The sequence below is a fragment of the Amblyomma mixtum genome, chromosome 3, assembly GCF_055824585.1.
Source record: "Amblyomma mixtum isolate Tamu chromosome 3, ASM5582458v1, whole genome shotgun sequence".
Lineage (NCBI taxonomy): Eukaryota > Metazoa > Arthropoda > Arachnida > Ixodida > Ixodidae > Amblyomma > Amblyomma mixtum.
The window spans coordinates 372,885,131-372,912,612 of NC_143014.1; the positions used below are offsets into that span (position 1 = coordinate 372,885,131).

At 48.7% G+C, this 27,482-nt stretch overlaps 1 protein-coding gene across 2 annotated transcripts in view; it reads left to right on the plus strand.

Annotated features, from left to right (window-relative positions):
* Window positions 1-27,482, plus strand: part of Sin1 (SAPK-interacting protein 1) — an 85,769-nt gene that overhangs the window by 42,404 nt on the left and 15,883 nt on the right. Inside the window, exons 4-9 of one of the 2 annotated variants that reach the window (XM_089584311.1) lie at window positions 7,996-8,102; window positions 8,990-9,150; window positions 17,159-17,325; window positions 19,504-19,671; window positions 21,644-21,753; window positions 24,435-24,542. In XM_089584311.1, coding sequence (XP_089440437.1) covers window positions 7,996-8,102; window positions 8,990-9,150; window positions 17,159-17,325; window positions 19,504-19,671; window positions 21,644-21,753; window positions 24,435-24,542 — 821 coding nt within the window. The remainder of the gene's footprint in view (window positions 1-7,995; window positions 8,103-8,989; window positions 9,151-17,158; window positions 17,326-19,503; window positions 19,672-21,643; window positions 21,754-24,434; window positions 24,543-27,482) is intronic. The other variant, XM_089584312.1, reaches the window with a different exon arrangement.

Below are 27,482 nucleotides of genomic sequence, written 5' to 3' on the forward strand. Positions count from 1 at the left end.
AAAACTTTCACATGCTTCTCTGCTTTGGAGCTACAAGAGATTCTTGCCCCGCGGTAGCACTTGAGCTGCTGTTGCCTGCCAGCAAGGTACACCATGGTTTAGTTGCTGTGCTAAAACTTGCATATGCAGCACATTGAGTTCTTCCTTTCAAAAGTCCATGTACTTACCTGTGCTTCACAGCCATAGCAGCGTGCACAATCTGCTTTATTGTTAGAACATGTTCCTGCCAGAACCGCTTTTTTTGAATACCTTAAAAACCTACGTACAATACAAGGTTTTTTTCCACATTTTAGCATGTCAAATTTCCACCTCGTAGTATATGCGGATCCAAACAATTCTCAGTCAAAATCCACGCGAGACCAGCAGGTTTTGCGAGGCCCGCTCATCTCGCCGCTCCGTTCCGCCTCACCCGGGAGCGGCACCGAGAGGCCGTTCCACTCGTGCGCTTCCGTCTGAGCGTTTCACGCATGCGCAGAAGCGCTCCTACTTGCTCACTGAGCCGAGCGGGTGCCCAAACCCGCCCTGCAAGCGATGTCGCCATCACGCTTTTAGCGAAAGGAGGCGCTATCTAGCGGTGGCTTAGGTCGATAGTTTCGATTTCAACGCCACTTCACTACACTGACCTGACACCGCGATGCCAAGGATGATTGCAGCTCGCATGGCATCCGAACCGCGAAATCAGCACTCGGCTGCTTTTAAAAAGAAAGTAATCATAGCTCTCGAAAGCATGGGCATCATGTCAAGTGCTGCTACATGGTCTGTATGAGGTAGGGAGAGCCTGCAGTTACTGCTGCCATACATGGCCCTCTACAACCACGCTGTGCGTTACGATCACGGATGGTTGGGCCAGCAGTTCAGGAGCTCGCTGGTTATTACAGGAAATGCGGGATATCTAACGTGCCCAACGGTACCGGGACACGAAGCGATGACGATCACCAAAGCTCTGATGGACACTTCTAAAACATGCGCGCCATCGCGTATGCCGGTACCGGTCTGGGCATACTCGCGGTGGAGGACGCGACTGGGCGCAAGCACGGCGCCTCTGTACGTGCCGCTTGCGCTACACACGTCGTATCCGGTGCATGGTTCACAAATAATCGGGACGGCGTTTGGCTTCTGCGACTTCCGGTACGCCTTCGAACTGACTGCCCTTCCTTACTCGCGTTATATGCGAATGAAAACTTTTTTCCGTTTTTGCTATCCCGAAATTACACCGTGTATTATATGCGGGTCTTTACAGTATTTGCTATGGTTTATGGAATAATTACTGCAGAAGCTGGCATGCTAAACAACTGTCTCAAGCAGCTGTATTGCAAAAATGCAACTGCATGACAGATGTGTCACATTTTCAGCACTGTTTTCTTTCTGCCCAAGCAAGCATGTGCACAGAGACTATGCGGCTGAAAAACCCCTACTTATGTGTATCAAGGGCCTGGATGGGCAAGTGAAATTGCAGCTAGTTATGCCAGCAGTAAGAGAGGCGTCCATTTACTGAGGCTTTGGTGTGAGAGAACCGTGCGTCTCACAGCCTGCACGGTGGTGCAGGGCATTACATGCATGCCATTTATATATCTGTTACCGCTCCGAATGTTAAGAATTCCTGTGCTTTATTTCCCAATGCTGGTTGCTACATTCTGCAGATGGAAAAAAAAGTACTAAAATAAATGATTTGTATTATGGCATCTCTTGAAACCTTCAGTAGCTTCAGAATGTAAAATCAATATTGCTTCCCATCAAGGCAGAGGAGACCCCGTTGGCATTTTGCTGTTGTGTACTTTGTGCTGGTAGCCTAGTGGACGGAGAACCACGTGCCCGTTTACGGACAGATGCCCCTATGGTTAATGCATATGCAGAGAAATACTATGCAAATTCAATGTATGCAAAGTGTTCGAGTGTTGTGTTTGGTTCAGTGGTGCATAAACATCTAAGGCCAAGGTCACAAAGTGTCCGAGGGAAGGTAGTTAAGTAACAACACTAACAGCTAACAAATGCTGACCTTTCCGTGTGTTTTTCATTATGAATACCTTAAGTCAAAGCAAGGCATCAAACCGTGCTGCACAGCTTCGCTGCAGGCACAACATAAACAAAGACCGCAGAAAAAAGTAGAACTAGCTCTTGACATATGCAGCTTTATTGTGGAACTGTAAAAAGAGCAAGTTTCTCAGCTTTTAATGGGAAGCACTTCTTGTCGTGTGGGTAATAACATCTGATATGAACTTTCCTTACAAAAACCTTTGCAGCACATTTTCTATGGCATATAACAAATGAGTTTAATGCAGGAGGTCAGTGAGCAGCAGTAGATGATAATAAATAGTATGGTACAGTGTACAAAAATCTTGCTTCGGCTTTTCCAGCACGCACACAAGCTTGATCCAAGTCTATTTCAGCATTTTTTACAAGTTCCTTTGTCTGTTTTTCACATTGTTGAACAAAAGGCATTCCCATCCAGGTTTAGTTTTGGCGCTAACACTGCGGTATAGCTTGCATGTATAGACTTTGGTAAACCTTTCTTAAGACATTGGTGACACCAAAAAGCCCAGAATGTCTGTGAACACAGTGCTTCCTTGGCCTTTTAAAACTAACAATTTTGTAGCATAATTATTACTCTTGAGCCTTATATACCCAATGGCTGCTTGACCAGCCTCTGCCTTCCTTGCAGCATCTTGCACTTCTTGAAATCGCCGACAGCCCTCTCTGCGGTGATTTTGGATGACAATATGTTCTTCAATTTTGTTACCTCCATTTCTACAAGCTGCTTCCTTTTAATTGTGAAGGAAGGCATGGTGAACCTCAAAAACACTTCGTGAAGAAGGAAGACGGCCCCTTTCAGCCAGCTCTTGGTTTCCCTCCTGAAGCACATGCAGGAGATCTTTTAAATGAGAAAAACATTGGAAACATTCAGTGCAGTATACCTATATGCATGCCTGCAATGCATCACATGTAAGCTGTAGATGCAGACATTTATTTACTTCGCACGTATATGTTCTACACCTAGCAGTTATCAAATGATGCTTTGCTGAACAGCGACAATTCAATTTTATAGCATTTGTCTCAGGTGTTAGCTCTCCTAGGTGATGCACAATGGATGGTGAAAAGCAGTTAGATTATGTTTGGCTGCTTTTTTTTTTTAGTTATCCTGAAGTTTGTTTTTCATCACTGACTCGGTATGAAAAGAATGGTGGTAAATGCTTCTTATCACTTTCTAATGCAGTCACTTTGTCTCCCTATCCGCACAGGATACAAAGAAACGTAACTGCACCATGTGGGTGTAGACAAAACAGAGGACTTTAACGTAACACCTTGCTTGTAATTTCTCCACATTTGTTGCATGCTCATGTCGATAAGTCTGCTAGTGAAAACGTGCTTCAGTTTGGGCATGAAGTGAGCACAAAGTTCTGATATAACAATTTATAAAGCGTAGATATGCTGCTCCTAAATGTACCTTCACATTACAGCCTGCAACATAGGGCAACGAAACCCCGTCGTGGCCGGTGTCGCCGTTTTGGCAGCTGACGGTAGTTATCACATGGGCCTTAAAGGGGCTCTGAAATACTGCTTGAAGGGATGCCACCTATACTTCAGGGGATTCTTTGTCACATAGATGCTGACTCAAAAAGAATTACAGGAATCTGCGCTTAGGAACGGGAGTTATTCAATGAACATATTTCAAAATACAAGCAAACAAAATGCTGCCCTCAACTTGATTTTCGCGGTGCTTCCCATTCACATTTCACTTTCCCAATAACGACATTGTGTGGGACCGATCAAAACAGCCTATCTGAATATTTCGCGGAAATTTGCACACCATGGTTGCCTGTTCTCTCTAACTCGTTCTTGCCAAGGATGGCAACGTCGTTTCCGTGGTTACAACAACCATGTGAACGCCCAGCTGGCCCAGCGATGCTTCACCGTCACGTCGACGGAGGAGAAGAGAACATTGATCAATAGCCTTCCCTGACATATCCGAACTCGAGCGCGAGATACTGCGACGGAGTGACGACCTGTGCGGATACTTTTTAGCATAGTGCGTACCGCCACCGCTTACCGCATACCGTGCCTTGCCGCTGCGCGCTGTTGACGGGAACGTGGCGCCATCTGGAGCCGCGGCCAGGTGATCCTCTACAAGTTGATGCGCACTGGTAAATCTGAAATGAATAGCTTTTTTCTTTGTCCTTCCTTGGGACCGAAACGAATGCTTGTAGAATGCAATGGCTCGATCACATCGATTCCGCTGAGCCGTTCTCAGACACTTAGAAGCCTTGAAGGGCAACTGAAGTTGTTTTAGAATTTGACGAGTTTAAAAGGGCCGAATGTGTGAAACATTCAGGTAAAGCCTGCGAAATCATTTTGCGCTACCATTTGAAATGGTGGCGTAATCACCGAATAAAGTGACGTTGGCGCTCAGTCTTCTCTGCAGTGCACTGCGACGGGCAGAGGCCCCGATAATGACGTCACGTATGACGGCGTTGCGTTTCGAGCGAAGAAATAGTTGTTTCATGGGAGAAAACCAATGCCATCGAAGGTGAAGCTCACGAAGTATTGTGTGGCGGCATCGGATGACGCACAGCAGCATGCAGGCAAAGTCGGCGGACATCTGAAATTTCGGCGATAATAACGTCACTGCGAGTTCCCCGCATTTTCCAACGCAGTAAGGAGAAGCCTGAACATGTTGCAATTTTGATTCTTAAGGGACTCGGGGTTGTATTCCAGTCTATAATCTTAAGTTTTCAGTGCGCGCCCTCTGTCCCCGTGACATGATGGTTGCTGGACACTTAGAAAACTCATTTCATTGCCGCTCTTTTTCCTTTTTTCCCCTTTGTTCCCCTCCCCAAGTGTAGGGTAGCCAACTGGGCATCGCCTGGTTAACCTCCCTGCCTTTCCGTCCTTTTCTCTCTCTCTCCCTCTTAATCTATGATTATTTCACCATTTTAAGTGCTAGTACAAAAATACTTTGCAAGTTTTACCTAGAAGCTTCATAGATTTGAATTATTGAATAACCTCAAATTCTCAAAAACCATTTCAGCTTCTCTTTTTAAGTGTTGTGTGTAGGTCATAGATGCTTGTGTACAGAGAGGTGCAAAGTCCTTCGATGCAAAACAATAGCCAGGTCCTCTGGTGGTGTTTTTTTGTTTCACTTGCTTTTTAGTGCTTTTACGAAAGGCAAACGTGTTGGTTTTGTTGATCTAATGAAAAATCCAAAAACGTGACATTTCGTATCTTCATTTATTAATACAGTTTGCATTATATATATTGTTTGTCCAATCATCAAGCTCCCACCAGATGATGTCATATCCACTGCTAAAAACCGTCACTGTGTGATGACACCGTCAATGCCATGAATTTGTTTTTGTGAGCTAAATAAAATATTAAAAATCGGAATATACGTGGAACGACCGATGCTAATAGCATCGCTATAACTCATTCTATGCAACCAACTGGCAAAACAATGCACTGAAAATGTGCCGGAGCCCCATTAAGTGTTGGCTCTGGATTCAAGCAACTCGCATGAAGCACAAACGTCTGCAGAATAAATCGTTCAGTCCTTACAACATCTTGTCACACTGTAGGGATGGGGGGGCGAACAGCACAATTGCAAACCTATACGACCGCGCCTTACTGCCGCCGTCGTGCGAGAAGAGCTGCGGCACATAGCCGAAGTTGTCCAAGCGAGAACTTGGTACTCTTCAATGAAATAAAACAACCTGCTTTACCAAATTCCCTTCCACAACGCTCTCAAACATCTAGCGCTAACAAAATGCCCGAAGCAAAGCCTAGCGAGCTGTCCGTGAAGCACGTCGCCGACAGTCTGCCAGCGAGTCGCGACGGCGTAGTTTTCGCCGCTCACTACTTGATGGCACTCGGAACATGTTGCATCTCGTTGCAGCGAAGTTTCTGCAGTTTGGGGCAGCGCACAACACCCGTTTTCCAGCTGTGTGAGCGTGAGGAGAGAAAGGTCGAAACCGCGCGCCTGTAAGCAATTCCTACGCAAACGAAACCACAGGAACGACCCGGAAGTCCATATTTACATGAGAGAGCTCCGCCGTGACGCGATGTCCGCCGTAGTTTGGACACGATGATGGATGGTTGGACGGATGCGTCAAAGCGAAAAGCTCGAGTCAAACAAAGATGAAAAAAGTGACTGCGTGCAAAAAGGGCACCATGTGACTAACAGTGACACGGAAAACCAGGTGAACCATGGAGGAAGGGAAGAACTGAGGAGGGGCGGTACGTCACATTTTTTGAAGCTGGCTCCCCCCCCCCCCCCCCCACTTGGCCGCCGTCTCGGTACGCTCGCGCATGCGCAGCAGGCATTGCAGCAGACGACGCCGCTGCGCCCAACGGTACTATTGGCTGCGCCGTCTGCCAAAGACTACCGGTAGTCCTTGCGGAAGCGCGCGACTTCCGTCACGTTTTTTTGGCGTGCAGCTCGGATAGCGAGGGCCACTCCTAGTTTTCCTTCCTTCACGAGATGGACGAAAATGAGTCCTGGGGCCGTATTACGGAACGATCAAATCACAAACGTGTCAAAAACGGATCAATGAGCCCCGCTTCTTTTGGTCGGCCGGTGCCGATGGCTGTATTGCCTTTTTGCGTCATGGGCGGCTGCACATTATACACAGATGTGGCAGAAGTGATGACGTTGCACGCCTAATTATGCAGACGCAAATTGATTTTTTTTTTTTTGTGATCGCCTCGAGGGGGTCGGTTTGACCGTTGCGTTTGTGACAGATCAGTCCCAGCCGCTGTGGCTGAGTGGTTATGGCGGTCGGCTGCTGACCCAAAAGAAGCGGGTTCGATCCCGGCCACGGTGGTCGAATTTCGATGGAGGTGAAATTCCGGAGGCCCGACCACAGGCATCTATCTGTTCTCTAGAAATTCTAGAGGACAGGTGCCTGTGGTCGGGCCACTCGACCTATTCTAGCACACGCTAGCGAAAGAAGGTGATATCTTCACGGGTGCTTTCACTAGACATGCACTACACTAAGAGGCCATGAGGGAGGGCTGTTTCAAGTTCTTGAGACAAATTGCGGTGCAACTACAGCAGCTCCCAAATGCCTCGTCTGCACTTCGGAGGCTTTAATGTCATAAATCCTGATGACGTAGAAAGCGCGAAGAGCCGTGAAGGTGTACTGAAGCTGCTGCATTTTTTTATTGTGCGTTCGTGCGTTCGTGCGTGCGTGCGGGGGTCTCCAGTGAGCTGGAGCCATAAATAGGCTACTGCAAACAATTGGCGTGTACTCGGCCACACGTCATGTTTGAGCATGGCGTACAACGACACTTGCAGCGAAGGCCCTTTTCTTCATCTGGCACATTGAAAATATTTTCAGTTCAAATTTCTGATGCTGAGTACGTGTTCTTCCTTTGAGAACTTGTCAAAAAAACAGATGCGCAACAAAATGAAACCGGACTGGCAAATGGCGATTCCACGAATCGAATTCGGATCTGCGGCTTCAAGGCAAAATAACTTATCAACGTCCTGCTTATTTGTTGGCTAGAATGTGAGAAAATTGCTCTTGCGAGATCTACATTTAATACTTCTTTTATTTACTTGCAACGTTCCTATGGCTTGAAGACCCGGCAAAGGGCCAAAATTTTGTGTTCCTTATTGTGTTTCTTGCGTTGGCTCAGAATTCCATTATTTTATCTTCATTTAATAACAACTGTATTCATAGTATAATTCTGGCTTCTTTTAAAATGTGCCCAACGGCAGCCCTGCTGTGAAGGCCTCTTTCTCGAACCGCGCGTATCCTAATGTGATGACTTGCGTCCGGGCGGAGGCCGCCGGTGCCTGCCGGAGGGCGCAGTCTTGGCGCCGCCGTGCCGCGTGGCGGTTACTGAAACTGCGCCGGCCAGCGGCCTGGTTCAGTTCCTATAGTTTAGCGCTGCTTTCAGTGTGGCATTTTGGAGGGAGGCCCACCGCAACGTCGCGGTCGCGTACGGGTCCGTTAGACTTCGGAGGCCAAGGGTCTTGTGCTCTCTCTCTCGTCGGCACAGGCGCTCCAACACGGCCCAGCGGCTGGAGCGGCTCAAGAAGGAGCGGCGGCTGCAAGGCAAGCTGCGACACGTCGTCTGGAAGGACCAGTCGGCCAAGCAACTTTCCGGTCAGTCGATCCCGTTGCGCATGCCGCCCTTGCGCTTTGTAAGTGCGGCCAGCCGTCATGCAGTCACCAGCGCCCTTCCTGTGCGTAGTTGGAGGCGGCCCGCAACTTGCGGCTGCTCTCTGCTGCTGCCGTGGTTGCAACAACCGTCTGTTTGCTTTTTCTTCCTCGTGACAGGGGGAATTAGCTGCTTTGGCCAGAAGCACGCAGCATCGCGGTCGTCCTCGCCGTCATTTTTGTCAGTCCCGCCTCACTTTTCAGGACTCGCCTGTCGCCGTCAAAAAGTTTCCCCTTGTTTAATCACTCCCTCCGACAGAAGCGTTGTTCTCTTCTCGCCCACAGTGATGCTGCGGAGGAGGAGGAGGAGGAGCAGAAAGTCCTTTTCATTTCGCCTTAAAGGAGAGAAGCTGCATGTATTTCCAACAGCTCGCCAATGGAGCACGATGAGCTGCTGCGGCCGGGCGCAGCAAGTGTATCCCTGGCAGGCTAATTGACTGGCGGCCAGCACCCGAGCCGCCGCCGGTAATTACGGCCGCGCCGGGAAACGGGAGACGACGGGCGTCTCGCGTTGCGCTGACAAATGGCGCCAATTTGGACACCCTCGCAGCCCCTCCCGTGTCGCGGAAACGGGAGCTGGGCACCTCTCTTCTTCGGGCGATAAATAAGGTGCCAGCCGCCGGCTCCAGTGTCGCGCGCCTCTTTTTCCCCTTTTTTTGTTTCCTGCTTCGCGTTAGCTCTGCACGGCTGAACGGGGCCTTTGGGGAAGCCCTCTCCCGCTCAGTTGGCACGGGCCGAAGCGAAACAACCGCGTATAGTTGTTTTGAAAAAGTTTGTCTCGTCGCTGCGTGCTGTCGCAAGGCGCTGACGAGGAAACCGTTGGCTGTGCGCAGCCTTGGAAGTGGACACGTACTTCCCGCGCAAGGAGTCGGCCGCGTGGCGTTCCGCTGACGGCGCGGCGACGCATCGGAGTTCGGCGCTGGCGCGCCAGCTGGAGCAGTTCCCCGTGGCGCCCAACAACCCGTTCAACGAGTACACGCGCTTCGACGGAAAGGTGAGTCTGGCCCCGGGGTGTGTGTGTGTGTGGGGGGGGGGGGGGGGAACGCTCATTTTTGCTCTTGCGTGTGAAACCTAGAAACTATAGCTGCACAATTTACAAATGAGGCAATCTGTTAGGCACAGATTAACGCGATTTAAAAGTGGGATGGCAGTCATATTGCGGATGTTTGTTTTCATTTGGGACTCCACTCCTAGTCCCTGCATACTCTGCGCCAATTGTGCGCATGTGTCCATTAACCAGGTGGAAATGCGTCAATGGAAAGCCATGAATGTACAGTCTTTGCCAAAAGTAACCAGGCTCCATGGTTTGCTTCTCATTCGCATAACAGAGCCCTCACGGCGTCCCTAAAGATCAAAAAGTTATTTGAAGATCAGAACAGGCGTTCTTCTTACCATACAGAGATTTCGACCTTGAGGGCTGGCATAATAGCTTTACTATACGACTGAGAAGAAAAACTTGCAGCCTGGTTACTTTTGACAAAGACTGTACATGCTCTGGTTGTAATCCTAAGCTGATTGTTGTCAGGGTTCCTCAGTGTTTTTTTTTTTGTGCTTTTACGTGCTGGTCTCTCTGCGACATTCTTTTTGCTGTAGTTATATCTTCATTTATTTTCTAGTGCTTGTCACTTACAGGGGCTCTGAAAAGGGGCTCTCAATAAAGTTGCGGTATGTCTGGGATGTTAAAGGACATCGTTTCACGAATATCCTGCAACAAGAATCCTTTGAAAGCGCCTTGTAAAAGCTGAGTTATCCGGTCAAAATTTTAATTTCAGCGTTTGCGCGCCATTCTCGCTCCTCTCGTTACCTTTTGCGCGCTGGAAGGTCGGCGCTTCTCCGCCGGCCCAACCGCCGACGCACGCAGGAATTTCCCGGGGGGCTTCCTGACCCGCCGGAGCGATGAAGCCAACTGGCATGTGGTAGCTGCCTGGCGTCTGTATGAAATGCACGGCAACGTGCGGCGAAAGAGGATGCGACCATAGAAAAAATATTGGCAGTGGTTTAGCTATGGTTAAACCCTGGTTAAACCTAGAGGATTGCGAACGCAACGAGCAGAGAGAGAGAGAAGCGATGGAGAGCGCGCGGCAGCGGCGGCGGCCCCGGCACGCTAGCTATGCGCAGCGACGGTGGCGGCGCGCCAGCTGTGCGCCGTGTGACGTCACTGCTCCTCGCGCATGCGCAGTATGGCCTTTTCTCGGCTCCGCGAAATGGCTCGGCGACCAGCGTAGTGTTGCTTTCGCAACAAAAGTAGCTGGAAAGGGCTCGCACGATTGTGGGTTCTCTGCTGCGTGTAGGTGCTCAGGAAAACTCAGAGTAGTGATTGAGCAAGTTGATGTGCGTTCCTGAGGAGGTGTTTCAGAGCCCCTTAAAGATTTGGAGCCGTGTGGCTAGTGCATGTGAGGGTTTTTTTTTTTGTTTTCGAAATGAGCCAAATTAATCGAACTAACAAAAACGCAAAATTTTGATATGCATAAACCGTATAGGGCTGTCCAAGCTGTACGTTCTACATGTAAGTTAGAGCAACTCTACACCACCGTGTACTGAAAAATTGTGCCAATAATTGCGTGAATATAGGCAAGTAAACTGTATCTGGCTCTTTTCAATGCAAAACTCTAAATCTGGCCAAGTTTTTTTTCCGAAAAGCTTGATTTTCATGAAAATAATGGTTAAAAATGCTGTGAGTTGAGCAAATTCATTGTGTGCAAATTAGGGGCATTGATGTAGCAACACAAGCGAGTACAGTATAAGACCTCGATTATGCGACTTCCAGGGGACCACGCGAAACCGTCGTACAATCCGGGCGTCATACAATCGAAAATCTCGCACAAGCACCGCATTCGCGTAATGAACTCGTCCGCTACTCTGGCTTTCAAAATTAAAGGGACACTGAGGCGAAATTGAAGTTGGCTTGTGTCTCTAGAATGCCAGTTCCTAAACACAAAAACGCCGCTCTTTCTGAAAACAAAGCTCTTGTAAGGTAGAAAAGAGCATGAACTAAAATACTGGTATCGCCGCCACAGGCCAATCTCGCAAGTACAAGCGTGATGATGAAATAGGAGAAAAGTCGCCACAGATCTCTGAGGCTGACAACCGTGCATGAAGGTTACGCGTTTGATCGATATTGAAGTATGTAAGTTTTGTTTTGAAACCACTGGTGCACTTTTATCACTCGAGAAAGACGGAAAAAAGACAACTTGAATGATGGAGGTCAAAGAAAACCTGCAGTTGGCGGCGCAACAGGCGGCCAGCTGAGTGTCGGTATGTTTTGGGGTGCTTCGCGGCGATGCGTTCTGCGTGCCTGCATGGTTTCGTTGTATGCGCCTCGATTTACAAGGGCGGAACAGCAGAGGATCTCCAAGTGCTCCTCGGACGAAATTCGTGCAACGCCACGCAACTGCAACGCCACGCAACGTTAGGAAACGCACCGCCCGCGGCGTGTTCGCATCGTCAACGTACCAAGACGCTGGGCTGCATAACCAGCTCTCTCTAGGACTATTATTACAGAGTTTAAGTATGGCCGCACATACCAGTCGCTGCACATCAATCCTGACGGTGGCTCGGCGGTGACTGCGACACTGCCGACTCCTCTTGCCAGACCCTCCGCCTCAGCCCTCAAAAGCATCGCACGCTGTGTGGGGTTGAGGTCGCTGAATGTAGGCCGCAGTTCTTTGCGAGAATTTCGTTGCCGGAATCGGGGACGGGATCCATCGTAGCGTTGGTTCAAGCGTAAACGAAGCGACGACGGCTGATAGAAGCCTTCAACGTCCGGCCGGCAGTAGTTTTCATTTTCATTTCGGCTGCTGCTGTAAGCGGGAGCGCAGCGCTCGCTGCCAGCAATCACGGAGTCCTCGTTTCCGTTTGCGCCGCTTTACTCTTCTCCTATTTCATCGTCAGAGAGTCCCGAGTTTGAATCGTAGCGACGGAAAGAAGGTTTTCGACTTCGAATTCAAATCTCTTAGCAATAAATGCACCTTTCGCTGCCGGACAAGCGGCAACAAAGCCACGAAATGCCGAACTATGGGATTTTACTAACAAGAAAAAAATTGATAGCGTTGTCAGTGTCCCTTTAAGTTCGTTTCCCCGCGCGTTGTAAGAAAAAATGCAGATTGGTTTTTGAGAAAGGAAAATGACGCAGTATCTGTCTCACATATCTCGGTGGACACCTGAACCGCGCCATAGAGAAAGGAGGACGGTGGGAGTGAGAGAGAAAGAGGTGCCGCAGTGGAGGTCTCCGGAATAACTTTTAACACCTGGGGATCTGGCATCGCACAGCACACGGGCGCCTTTTGCATTTCGGCTCCAGCGAAACGCGGCCGTTTTCGTTCTGCGAGAATTAGTTCTGAGGCTGCGCATAGAGCTCTGCACGGGCCTGAATTTGAGGCCCGAGCCCGGCCCGGGCCCGCGACCTGAAGCCCGAGCCCGGCCCAGGCCCGCGGCTTCAAGCCCGGGCCCGGCCCAGGCCCGCGGCTTCAAGCCCGGGCCCGGCCCAGGCCCGCTAAATTATCGCTCTAGTGAGCCCGGCCCGGCCCGTGAATCCCGGAGTGAAGCCCAGCCCGGGCCCGGCCCGGCCCGCTTCACAGTACCGCTTGAGGTATACTGCTCACTCTGAGCAAGTAGACTGCTACTAGACCGATAAGAAACTGGCCGACAAAGGTTCTGAGTTTGGCTTGCAGAAACTTGGTTCTTTTTGACCCAGAAGGAAGTGATTAAGAGTAGTGCTCGCCAAGCCCTCTTCTGGACACTGATCTCGTGTACGTGCGCAAAGGTAAACTCGGAAGTTCCGAGAACCAAATAAAAAGGGCTGCATACGCGCGTAATAGACTACTTTGCATTCCCCTATGATTTTAATCAGTTATATTTTGCCGCCCGCGAAGTATAAACATTAAAGCTGCCTAGCCAGCAGTGGGGTGACATTTTTTTAGTGAACGCGATCTCACAGGTTTAACTCTTAGCCGAACTAGTCGCTTTTCAGCAGAAACGAAAAGCTAAAAAGGCTTGAGTATTTCACGGTGTGTGTTTTGAAGACTATAAGCGTCCTAAACTAATATGTCCTTCCCGAATGCAATTCTAATAGTGTATAGGTATGTTTTGGGATGACGAACGATCAATGGGCGATTAAGACCGGTTAAATTTTACTCTCGTTGGTGGAGCAGAAGATAACGCGCGAACCACGTGATAACTTACAGGGCAAAACACTTGTCATGTCAACCAGGCTGACGAAGCAAGGAGGGATAGATGTGGTTATGAGATGAGATTTACAAACTCTCGCGAGCTTTTGTGACTATTTCATTTACGAGACGTTCCGGTCAGCTGATCAAAAAGAAAACCAAACGCGCTTTAGTTTGTGAATTTTCTCACACGAGAAAAATATAGCTATAAAATGAAAGCGATGTTTTTGGGGCTTAAGGGCCCAAGGGGAGTCAGGCTGTGAGAGACAGCGAAGCAGAGAGCTCCGGATCATTTCGACCACATAGGTTTCTTCAAATAGCAATGATAATACAAAGTACATGGCTGTCATGCTTGCCTCCTAAATAGAAATGCGGCCGCCGAGGCTAGGAGCAAATCCTGGTTCCCCGGCTCAGTAATCAACACCTTATCCACTAAGCCACCGCGGTGCGGAAACAAGGAAATAAGTCAATCAATAAAGCTTAGTTCTTTTCTCAGCGCGTACTATAACCCATAGCTCACCTGTGCCGCTGCTCCAATGCCGCAATTGTGTACTTCACTCTGCAATAGTGAATGAATAGTCGGACACCAGCCGTTTCTATACGGACCGAAGCCCGGCTCGGGTCCGCAGGTTTAAGCCCGAGCCCGGCCCGGGCCCGCAACTTCAGGCCCGGGCCCGGCCCAGGCCCGGCAAAACAGATCATGTCCCGGCCCGGCCCGCGGGCCGGGCCGGGCCCGGACTTTCGGGCCGGCCCGAGCCCGTGCAGTGCACTAGCTGCGCATCCAGGCTTTTCGGCGTCGAAGGGGCGGCTCTAGACGAAGCGCGCGAGCTATCCCTGCGCTCGGAAACGATGATATGGACGACGCGCCAGGAATATGGCTGCTCCGACCTAGGGTGCCTCCATAGTGCCATCGATGCGCGCACGGCGCCGGGGACGGTGTGCACCGATGGCGCCCTATGCTCCGACCCTTCGAAGGCATTTTGCGTCGCGCAGTATTACCATGCCAGCGACATGTCTTTCTGTTTAGACTTCCTCTAGAACCGCTCTCTAGAGAGAGACAGAAACAACTTTATTGAAATACCATGCAATGAATGCCAAGAGAGAAGTCCATCTCCCCCGTCACCCCGAGCCGTCGGCCGGGATCCCTTGGGAGACAGCAGCAGCAAGGGCTTGACCGGTGATGTCCTGTTGAACGTTATGAGGCCTGGGCTGCAGAGTAAAAGCCTCCCGGGATTCTAGAGTGCGCGAGCTATCGTACTTGGTCGGGCATGTCCACACCATGTGGACCAGAGTTGCTGCCTCGTCGGAAAGTTTGCTCTTCGACCTGGAGATTTCAGGATGCCTCTTGCTGTAGAGTACTCGGTTGGGAAAAAACCCCCGTCGCTAATTTTCTCCGCATAACCTACTCTCTCTTATTGAGCTTAAAACGAAACAAAAAGAAAAGATGTTCCCCTGCGACGCGAATGCGACGGCGGCGCGCTTTCCGCAGCGATGTGTGGCCCGCCGGGTGACAGCGCGCGCCGCTCGCTCCTGGCTCGCTCGGTGTCGCTAGGCCTAACGCTTTCCGCGCTGAAGCCGCAGCGGAAAGCGTTTTCGAACTAGCTGCCGATGATCGTAGAAATGTCTTATCTTGTTACGGCATCTTCGATAACTTCATGCTGGTATGAACGTACAGGTGATTAACGCCTTCGTCAGCGAAGCGCACGGAAAAACGGGCCAGGCGAGCCGCCTCGCACCGACGGCCGCGGGTCGCACGCGCAGAGTCCGAGTCTGAGTCGTCGTACTTTCGATCGCATCGCGCATCTCCGTCTTTATTGATGCGTATGCATTCTATGGCTGTGTTCGCGGTTTCATCAAAAAATCTCGTACGGGAAATTGGGGGGTTTAAGTGAGTTAATGAGTTAATTGCAGCCAAAAGTGTCCCCTCATGTAATACCCCTAATGGGGCCTTTGAGGTACTCATAAATAAATAAAAGTGGGCGGGGCCGGAGCAAAAGTGGCGCCAAATTTGAAAACGCCGGAAGTGTGGCACCACGTGACCGGAAGTGTGGGCGGAGCCAACGCGTGGCGCCAATTTTGAAAACGAAGCGGAACACGAAATTTGAAAACTCAGATGGGCATTTGATGGAACTTGATTAAGTAGGACAAGTAATTGTGGTATCGATAAGGTATCGCCATTGCTTGTGCATTTCTCCAATGCGGGTGCTGCAGTGAGCTCTAATGTTTTTCCGATCTGGGGCCAACTTGGTTGATGTGGCAACCGCCTCTAAAGTGCTCCGCCAGCATCTCATTCCGGGCGGTTCCTGCCGGCTGTCATACAAAGCGGGGCGCGTGCATGGTTTTCCGTCGTATATCGAGGCTTTTAAAGTATAGCACAGCCAGCATAATTAAACGTAACTAACCAAGCTGGAATACTTATTTCACTCGCCCATTTCACTCACCCAGGGCCGAGATTGGGTGCTACCAATCAGAACCACGCCGAGCGCACATGCAGCGGAAGCGTGCCTGCAGTTGTTGCTTTGTCGGGGCTGTAGACAACCGCACATTTTGACGGCGTTTTCCCCCCTATTCCCCCCGTGTACGCCACGCCGTAGTCAAGGCAGGGGTGACCAACAACAAAGGAAGCTCCCCGAAGTTTCTTTTTTAGTCGGACTGGAAGGCTGTCGGCAGTAGCCCCCCTCCCCCCCCCAAACTTGACTCCCGTCTCCTGTCCGGCCTTTCTCTTCACAATTTTGGGCAAGGTGTGTCGACTGGCTTTTTTCTCGCTGCCGTCTTGGTATGATCACGGCCGGTCTCGACGCGCGCGCTTTCTGGTTTGAACCAACGTTTTTGAACAGCGCTGGCTGCCACAAAGGTTTGAAGCGGAATGGAAAGCGTCGCCCCTAGCTTTATTGTTGTTAATTATCGTTCGCTTTCCCTGCTTCTTTCCAGTTTTTGTGGCATGCGAAAAGCTTTCAGTACTCAGAGACATAATATTTTGGATCCATTTCGCAAGTATGAAGGAACAATATGCAAACTGGACGCCCAACCAATGAGAAAGGCAGCGCCCTATCTGGATGGCACCTCATTTCCGCTGCCGCAAATGGCTGCCGCGTTGCGACACCATCGGCTCGAAACAAGCATTTCTAGCAAAGATTAAAATATCAAATATTATGATTTCGGTGATCTCATTGCGCGTTCAGGACTCACAATGTCCCTTACTCTGCACACAAAGAATAAATACCCCATGCTTTATCTACATCGCAGGGCACCTTTAAGTCATAAAATCAGAAGAAAATTTTGGAATAAGTGGAGTTCAGAGACATGCAAAGTGCCGAAAATTTTTAGTTTGCAAGTAAAGTTAGAAACTGCGCAAAAGGACAAGGACAGGAGGTAAAGAAATGAACACGACATCACGGGCGCATTTTTTAGTGCTTTAGTGCTTTAGCCACAGTTGGGTTCGAATCGAGGTACTTTGGCTCCGTAGACGAGCGCCCTAAGCACTGAGCTACTGTGGCGGGCTGCTTTTTGTGCCACTTCACCAATTTCTCTTCTTGCGTTTTCGTTTCTAACTTTGTGAATGTATGGCTTGTAAGTGGTGTATTTCTTTTCCGCAGAGTGCATGCGTGGGTGTGATCTGTGGTAACCTGGTGGCCTTGTTCTTTTTTTTCTTTCCGTTTCACAATGTATTCATGGCTCCATTATTTAACAGCAACTGTAGAGGGGTATAAAAGTCATCGAAATCTGGCAAGATCAACACGTATCAGTGTTGGGGGTGCATTTGTTTTGTTTACCGTGAAGCAGAGTAATTAGTTGTGTGGAATTCAGCTGCAGAGGCCTGTGTATGTGCTCGTGCAGGTGAGCGAGCCAGCGCATCGTCGCATCAACGTGTTCATGAGCATGCTACCCCCGGAAGAGCGCGGGTTCCCCATCATGGTGTCTGCCCTCCCTGGGGCCCGCATCCACGACCTCATAGGCCTTGTCTGCTGGCACTACACCAATGAAGGACGTTCGCCCAAGCTCAGGTGGGTTTGTTTCCCCTGGTGAAAATTTTTTTTCCTTCACCGTGACTATTGTTTCCGAAGACATTTTCTCATCAGTTCACTACTGCGCACATTTTTGTTTGATTCATTGTTTGTAATTTTCAACTTTGTGTAGCATGCTGGCGGCAAGCTGATGTTTGCAACAGCGCAGCTTTTTGGGAAGGCTGTGTGCCAGCTGATTTTTTTCAAGGTTTTTCGCGGTTGGAGCCTTTTCCGGCGATGTTTAGAATGCAGCTCTTAAAAGCGCCCGCCCGTTCGTGGGTCAAGCCACGTCGGCGCTGTCAGTGTAACTGAGCCAAATCATAAATAAAAAAAAAAATAAAATAAACATTTCCGCAACTAGGATACAAACCCATGGCACTGCAAACAGGACAGCTTTGCTGGGCACTGCACGAGAGCACTAGGCTATCGCCGCACCGAGCATGCCTGGACTTAAACTGCAACACACTCTTGCAATGTTCATTGCATATCGTCGCCTTCATCAACTAATACTACTATCGAACTAGTATCGTCACCAGACATGCTGACGACCAAGCAAAGCAAAACAGTGAGCTGACAGAGCCCGAGACACTGACAGAGCTGTGCTCAAATTTCGCATTAGGGAGAATTGTAATCATCCTTAGAATTTTTTCGTACTCACACCCTTCTCCGTTTCGCACTCCTGCATGTGTTGGTTAAGAGATGGCTATGAGATTCTTTCAGACATCAAGCATTTGTTATTTCCACGGGCACCCCGCTGCGGTGGCTCAGTGGTTACGGCGCTCCGCTGCTGACCCGAAAGACGTGTGTTCGATCCCGGCCGCGGCGGCCGAATTTCGATGGAGGCGAAATTCTAGAGGCCCGTGTGCTGTGTGATGTCAGTGCACGTTAAAGAACCCCAGGTGGTCGAAATTTCCAGAGCCCTTCACTACCGGCGTCCCTCATGGTCTGAGTTGCTTTGGTACGTTAAACCCTAATAACGTAACCAAACTAACTATTTCCACGGGCAGTTAGCTGTGTTGCTCTGGTGTGTCAGGAAGGCCCACTTCCCCGGAGAATTCCCATGCACGTCAGTAGATAGCGGGGGGGGGGGGGCGGCAGGAGAGGAGCGCCTTTTTTTGTTTATTTTAAAGTTTATTTCTTGGAATGCATGAAAAATACATGCGTACACTGATTGATAATACAGAAAGAGGTCCCAGAACAATATGCTGTAATGGGACCTCTTATGATAAAATGGATAAAGTAATGACAATTGTTAGCAATAGCAACTGCAAACATTAATGAGTTAAAGCATATCAGGTAAATATTATGATGTATTTAATAAAAAATACACATTGACAAACAAAAGCCATAGATACCACTGATAGGGAAACACATACAAGTAAGCAAACAAACAAAAAACCCCAGAAACATAGCAGACTAGTAGTTGGAGATAAGCATATTAAGTTGGCATTTAATTGATGATGAAGATGGGGCTCTTTTAATATCATAGGGCAGTAAATTCCAAATTTTGATGAATGAAAATCAAACTGTAGGAATTCCGAAGTTAGTGCGAACTTTCGGAAGCAAAAAAATTATGCTGAGGTGAAAAGCATGTAACATTTGAGTTAGTGATGTCTTTTATGAGTATGAATTGCAGAGGATTATGATTCCTAATTACACTCTAACCAAATGCACCAGCATTGAATTTAGTGAGGTTATTAATATTGAGTATGTTAAGCTTGTTATGCAAAGGGGATGTCAAAAAGTACTGGATATTTCGTGCAAAAAGTGACAAGAGAAGTGGGAAAGGTGTGTCAACGCTGAAATTTCGAATTTTGACTGCAGATAACTCAGCTTCGAACAAACGCATTGAAAAAAACAGTTGATTGAGGGTATTTGTGAAATGCCATCCTTTAACATCCTAGGCAGACCGCACCTTTATTGAGAGCCCCTTTAATGGGAGCCAACCAAGGGAGTGGAAACGGTCACTTATTCCCAATGTAACGGGCTTCAACCATATATTTGTTCTCAACCGCTGACAGCATGATCTCTGGCCAGCCTTTGCTGCAAGTTGCACAAAAGAGTGGAATGATGGAGCCATGGGTGTTGCTCTCTCACTTTGAAAAGTGCACCGGTCGGTGGGTAACTGTGTAGTGCTGAGGGATGAAACTCAGTCAGCATGCGACATCCTGTGCGCAGGCCGAGTGTGTCGCACTACTGCCTCCGGATTGCTGAGGAGAGTGGTGAAATTGACGAGGACTTCCCCGCCCTGGACCCCAGGGAGCCCGTGACCAAGTTTGAGTTCCCCTACCTGGCCCTGGCTGAGGTTGAGAAGGAGGACTTTCCTATGGGGCCCCTGCTCACCTTGTGAGTGACTGACTCTGCTCTCTTCTGCTGATGTCCCAGAGTGCCCGGCCTGCTCAGCAGTTGGTAGAGCGTCTGCAAACTTTACTGGGCTAACTGAAACTAACCAACACAACACCCATGTCACATGCTCTTGTACCATAGCCTGTCAAACAGAGAGGCAGGAGTATATCTAGCTGTGGACACTCACCACCTGCCACACGCAGGCAGTGCATTGACACGCGCTGACCACAGCTATGTGGGAGGCGCTGTAGAATGGGTGCTGACCAGCCGACCATAGGAATAATGCATTGAAAGGCTCGATTACGTGATGGAAAATCATGCACGCCCCGCTTTGTAAGACAGCTGGTGGGAACTGTCCTGAATGAGAGACATTGGCGGAGAACTTTGTTGGTAGATGTCAATGTCAACCGAATTGGTTCCAGATCGGAATCAAGACAAAGATGTGCATGCAACGATGCAATCAAGCGCACGACGGCCTGTAATGGCATTTCTGGTGACGGCTTAGACTGCGCGCATGCTACCCACGGCCATCGGTGTGAGGCAGTTCACCCAACCCGTTTTTTCGCAGCAGTGCCATGGCACAGCTGTGCACTTGTGGTAGAGAGCCACCCACGAGTTTTGAAATTTGTTTCATTACATCCCCGCTAACAACCATGTAGATGGTTTTTATTGGGTGTACTCTACTTCTTAAAAACAACCAAGCAAAGAAAATCATAGCAGTTATGGTGGGTGCATAAGTAACTCTTAATCTTTGTTCTTGGGCTAAATGAGATTGCATATGTTTTTCATGTTTTTGAGGTTCAGTTAGCAGCAGAACACTTAACATGCAGTAGCATGTTAAGTGCTAGGTCCACTAGATAGTAGCTGTCTAGTTTTGTTGGGTCTCCTTGACTTGCCTCTTTCTGCATGGGTTCACATAAGTGCCATACCTGTGCAACACCAGTTCCTGCAGCGCAAGTGTAACCTCATACCAGCCAAATCGAATGCAGAAGTTCAGAAACATTCGTCTGCTGCAGCCATGTGTTGTTTGCGTGATTTGCATGTGTAATTATGCTAGTTGTATTGAGCACTGTGCATTTCTTCGAAGTGGCGCATCTTTTGGTAGCGGCCATGAAACTTGTCGATTCCACTAGTGATGAAGAATTTGACTTTGCCCTTTCTGATGCATTGTGCAAAGTGGTGCGGGTCAACGTTCACCGACCTAGCGGGTATACTTTGAAGAGGTAATGACGAAATACTTGGACCTTCAGTTCAATAGGCAAGTCCTTTGGCAGTTTGTGCGCGTGGTTAGGGCCGTCGCCGTTTGACCCGGAGAGTGTCTCCGATCGTCTGCCAAATACAGCAGAAAAGAGTTGCCTGTTAACTTCAACTGGTTTGAACTCTACAACTCATGCTCACTGTTGGCGGATGGTGAGGGCAGAGCATCTGTCAGGGGCTGACTGGTGACCTCAAAGCCAGGCACTATCGTAAACAGAGGCGCGACTGATGCTGCCAGATGCTGATGCGGAGACCACCTAGGTAAAAAGAAACAAGTCGCAGCGAGTGGTCATAGATGTTACTGTCACCCGGCCATGTATTAAAAAGCAACAGCGCTTACCTTAGTTCTGTTTTCATGATTTGCTCACAGCGCAACAAGAACGGGGCAGGAGAAGAAAGAGTGACACAAACAAGCGCTTGTTTGTGTCACTCTTTCATCTCCTGTCCCATTCTTGTTGCGCTGTGAGCAAATCATGAATCCTTACCAATTCGCCCAAATTTCCGCTTTCCTTAGTTCTGCCTCTTGTTGTGCTCCATCGTGGGGCCACCATGGTCGTCCAGCTTGGGGAATATACCCGCCTCCATTTCTCAAGTTCCTGTGGGTATCGTTGTCATTGCCTTTCCTTTCGCGAGATGGCTTGTAATGCCTTGCAGCAGATGTGGTGCAGTGAGAAACGTGTTAAACTTTCAACACGCTCCCTCTGTTCCGCTGCAGCCACACGAAGGATGGTTTCACCAAGGTCCAGATCCCGAGCCTGGATGCCACGCTGCGGGAGGTGCTTGACCAAATGCTCAAAAAGCGCAAGGGCCTGCTGCGCTCTCTGGGTCAGTCCAGTGGTTCACTGCCCATTGTTTTCTGCACTCGTGGCAAGACGCACAAATCGAGCGTGTAATCTGTAACTCTTTGCATTTACCTGAATTTTGAGAGTCTTCAAACATTCAGGTCTCTCATTCAAATGTGGCAACCTTTTGTCTGTTCTGATATCTACCTATACTAGTGGAGTTGTTTCGTAACGACACCTTTAGTGACATATCGTTTCAAAATGGTCACCTTGACCAATGGTGTAAGCACCAAGCATGCAGCCAGCAAGTAACACATGGTGTATATTTGCGCATGTTTCGATTTTTTTAGGCTGCAGTGACTAGTGTGCAAACTCGTTTCCCCTTCAGCTGCTGGGTTCAAAGTCGCAGGTTCAATTCTAGCTGCGGTGACCTCATTTGGATGGAGGTGAAATGTGTTCACGTGCTGAGGTTTTGTGCACATTAATCCTTTGCGGTCTCCAGTCAGGCAGAGCCTAATCTCTATGCATGGTGCACCACCTATAAAACCACCCGCTGCCCAAATATTGTTCAAAAACTTGGGCACATAAAGAAACACCGAAGATAAACATCTCATGAGTTATTCTTGCACAGTTGTTTTCATTCGAGGTGCCCAAAAGTGGCGAAATAGTGTCAGACCAGAAAGGTCGCAAAGTGGGTAAACGTTTCAGACTGCAAAGGGTTAAGAATCCGAGATGGTTTAAATTAGCTCAATCTGCGCAGTGGTGTGCCTCACAGTAGTCACTTTTTCAGCTTGTTGATTCTGAATATTAAGTTATTATTTGTCATCATTGAATTAGCTGTTCGTTTCAAGTTGCCTTTCAAAAGGCCCGAAATAGCATGCTGACCTCAAACAGGGAGGCAGTAAATGAGTGCTTCAAGAGCAGATTTATGACAGCAATATTATGATGTTTTAGCATTATGAAAGTGTTTTTAATGTCTTAATCTGGCTTCAAAAACTTGTGTGAAGCACTGGCAGCAGTTTTCTGCAGTAGATTCAGGTTGTGAAGCATCATTGACCAGGACAAGGTGTGCATGCAGCCCATGAAACTGTGTCGTCATGCTAGAAAATAGGCCTAATAGATGTCGCTGCACAGGGCTGCTGCTTTCAGTGTGGGTGCTGTTTTATGCAGGGTGTTTCACCTAAAATTTTACACAATTTCTAAAAATAGGCATTTTGAGTTGGAAGAGCGCTTTTTTCGGCACAGCATTGTCTGCGGTGTAATACATCAGAATATAGCCAAGATGTGCTAACTAGCAGGCTGGTTAACTAATATTGAATAGGTAACTTTTTAACTAGTACTGTCAGGGTCCTTAATTACTGAGGCGCATAGTGCGCAGTAACTAATATCCATACCAGTTTTTAGAATTTTGAAAACTCAGTTGCCTGCGGCACTGTGGCCCAACAGATTTTGGCTGCATCACGCCAAAATACATGCACTTTTCAAGCTTGCAGGCAAAGCAACCTTTCCAGTGCGCGCAACTCATCAAAACAGCAACAGTCTGTTGGGCCACAGTGCTGAGGGCAACCACTTTTTCGAAATTCTAAAAACTGATATGGATATTAAATATGGTGGGCTACACGACACCCAATAATTAAGGAGCCTAACAGTAATAGTTAAAAAGTTAACTGTTCAGTATTGATTAATCATCCTGCTAGTTTGACCACAGTGGTGGCCTAGTTCTTTGAGTGTCCGTGTCGCAAGCGGGAGGTGCGGGGTTCGATCCCCAGTGCCACCGGGTACCCACCGGTGATGCAATGGGTGCAAGCTGTCACCTGGCCTGGTGCTCGGCTTAACCAGGGTGAAATGCTTGGGGAAATGGGTCTTTGGCACCACCTCGAGAAGACGAAAACATCTTGTGCCATGGTGCTCTTAGGCCTCTGATGCCCTTGCACCATAAAAATTCCCTATCATCATCATCATCATCATCATCATCATCATCATCATCATCATCATCATCATCATCATGCTAGTTAGCACGCCTTAGCTGTATTCTGATGCACTACAGCGCTGATAATGCTATGCGGAAAAAAGCGCTCTTCTAGCCCTAAAAGCCTATGTTTAAAAATTGCGTAAAGTCTTAGGTGAAACACCCTGTATACTACTGCAGTCTGAAAGTTCATGGACTATGTGTATAGATGGAGCTGCTGTGCACAGTGTTTCTGAAACCACACACTGTTCAGGTAGTGGCACTTATGGGGTGAAATGGAGCAGCCAACCTACAGAGCTTTGGCAGAAACTTCCCAAGTCACCCCCTGGAACATTCCAGATGATTCAGCAAGTGTTCAGTGATTAATCACTTGGTGAAAGTCTCCAGGCACTGGGCAACCCCACAAACAGCTTCACCAACGATGTGAGGTGATAAAGAAAAACTTTGGTGACTTTTCATGCAAGCCTGCTTGCTCACACCTATACATGGACAGAGAAAAGGGTTGACTAAATTCAGTGACTGACTGCCTGTCTAACTTGAGCTGTGACCAGAACATGGGACAGTGGTGCCTCGCACCTTGGCCACAGCAGGAAGCTCAAACACCTCGCCATAAAGCATGCGCAGGCCATGTGGGTTAGTGACTAGGCTCCAGTAAAGCACTCGGATGAAGCGACTTGATCAAGAGCTCAGTGTACACTGTGCGTCTGGTGTTATTGCAAATGCTTCTCTAAAATTTTTGTGCTCTGCTTGTATAGGGCCTGAGTTCCACGTCGAAGACTACAAGGAAGTGGGCATCCCTATCGACCTGGACACCTCCATCCGCTCTAGCGGCACCCTTGAGTTCACCCTGGTGTCTGAGGATGGTGGGTTCACTTGTCAGGGACTGTCCACCATGGCTGGATTGCAGAGTGATCCAGTCCTGCAGACTCATGCATGTGGTTCAGTTCTTTGTTGCTCCTGGCTTCCCTCATGCGTCTGTGGTGGAAGGCCGTAAATGAATTTCACTCACAGCTGCGGGCTCAGAAATGCCACTCCAGTTGCAAATAAAAGGATGTTGGTATAGGTTGGCCATGGATCAGAGACGTGATTGAAATGTGTTGCCTTCCCTAGAATGCGAGCACATTACAGTCGTAAGACATTTGTGCCACCCACTTTGCTGGCGTTAAGCTTCAGAGTTCAAGGTCGAATCCCGCTCATAGTAGCCACAATTCAATGGAGGCAAGGTGCAAGCATGCTGTGTGCTGTACAGTGCATATGTGTGGTCAGAATTAACTTGTTGGGAAAGGTCACCGGAAAAGAATACGCATTCGCTTCAGTGCAATTCTTTTGCGAGTTCCGCATTTTCCACTCTATAGGTCGCACCCTCCTGTAAATGGCAGTTTTTCCAAAAAATGATCACGCACCTGTCCATTCAGTAAGCGCTATAGAAATTCAGTGAGAAGCCTTTCATTGCAACGAAAATGCACGCTTGCGGCAGCAGAGTAACTATCCTTGCGACGCTGGACTGCACTGCAAAAAGCGCCGGGAGTGGTGGTTTCTTTATTTGAAGCTCAAAAGCTAGTGCAGGTTCCAGTGCAGGAGCAGTGTGCTGCAGGAGCGACGGACAGGGTGCATGCATTGGTGCTACAAAGGGTGCGACCATCCGGTCATTAGCATCATTATTGTGACATTGACGCCTGGTCGAATGCAACAGAGCCGTACCAATGGGAGGGTTGCGCCAGTTGGGGCCGTGCACATGCACGCAGCAATTTTTATATTTGGCCCAGCTGTGCTAAGTGGCCTTGACATGCAGTTTTTTTCTTGTGCGACGCGCTCCATTTACTTCTGTCCACACCTGTACCTGCCCGGCACACTGAATACGCACGCATCACCAGGAGCAACTTTTACTGTTGGAAGTTTTGCACTGTGCGTTGGCTTGAGAATGTTCATGCAATTCTGAGGGCTATTGAGGTCCTGCCTTACCTAAAAGTGTACATCAAGTCATGTCGTGATGAGAACAAGCAGCCGACCAGCGCCGGTTGTAGCATGGTCGAAACAGCCGTTCGTGATCCTCTGCTGTCTGCATAGCTAACCTGCATGCTTGCTTTCGTGGAAGAACTGCAGCTGTTCTTGGCTCAGTTCCAGAGCGATTCACCTATGCTTCCATTTCTTGGTACAGCATTGGAAAGCTTTCTGCTATCATTGATGAGTACAGTAGTGAAGAGACAGAAGAAACTTTTATTGTCCACTGGTTACAAGCCGGGGCCAAGCACGGCCCCACTGCGCTAGATGTCTTGCAGTCCATGACGCTGCAGCACATCCGCGGCCCACGTGGTGGCGGTCTTCTGCCGGTGCAGGTCTGTCGCACGCAGTGAGGCCTCCCATTCCTCACAGGTGGAGAGCTCCGAGCCCGGCGAGGGAGGATTTGGCAGCGGACAGTCCGTTGAAGTTGATAAAGGTCAATGTGGACCATCCTGCGAACATTGTTACGGCACCCAAGATTGACCTTGGCTCTGCTCCAAAGAATGTGCTCTGAAAAGCTCCTAAACGTTCAGATTTGACTATCCTTGAATAAAAAGGGGACTGCGCTGCTGAGGTTAGGCTCACAAGGGGATCGTCATCTCTGGATCCCCTGTGCGTGCTGATTCTCGAGCTAGAAGGGTGTCTAACTGTTCCACTTGAAGTTGTTACTGAGCATTAATGGATGACCAGTGCAGAAGCTGATCGGGCTATGCAGTCCTACACGCGTGTTTGCTCCTTATTCTCAACACAAGCAGCACTGAAAAATTTTTACAGGAGCATGGTTCAGCTGGATGCCTTTGGGCAGGCATCTCTGGTTCAAACAAGAAACTACTCACCTTTGCCGAGATGTCTCTCTCTTTTGCTTGGAAATGTGTCTGTCGAGCGGGGATTTTCTTTCAACAAGGAATGTCTTGTCAAAAATGAGAAGAAATAATCTCTTGTCACCCAATGAATCACCTTTGACATCATGTCATCGGCTGGAGCAGTTTCCAGTGTCCAGCTGACCAAGAGGATGCTTCAAATGGTCCGTGGGGTGAACACGCAATGGAGAGAGGACCTGGAGAGGACAAGAAAAGAAAGGGCCGATGCATTCAGGATGAATGGGAAAGGAAGCTTGCTGCCGATTCTGTGAAGAAGCTTGAACTCAAGAAACAAAGTGTTGGCTGATGGCGAGGTGCAGGTGTTCCTTATCCAAACCAAAATAAACTCTCTAAAGCAATGAAACATGGCACTGAGGCCGCATGCGCAAGCCGAGGGTTTGTCAGGACAACCGAGGTTAACTTTACAGCGCCTGTTATGATTCATCGCTGTTATTTCAGTTATAGCCATGCTCATTTATAGCCATGTTTGCTGACAAAGGACCTCACTTGTGGCAAAGTCTGACTTGTAGCATTGTGTTTTTCTTCTTTACTTTTTTCTTTCCCACCCTGTAAGTAACTGCAAGTGTGATGCAATAAAAATATCAAGCCTGTGAGCATGGTACAAGGCAAATGCATGCAAAGCTATGTGAGCAAGCCACAGAATGGGTGTTCAGTGGTTGTGTGCCAGTTCCATTTACCTACAATCCGCACTTCTTTGACGTAGTTTTGCCAATTGTACACTTTCTGCGCAAAATCTGAACATTTTAAGCAGTATATAACTCGTCCACCTGTAGTTTCCTCTCGAAGAAGACCCTCGCTAAACTTCAAAACTAACAGCTGCCGGTCCACACTAGGATAAATGAAAGGAAGGACGTTAGCAGAGTCCCCTTTGAATTGAGGTTTCGGCAGGTGCCAGCATACTTGCTTTCTGTTTCTGTACAT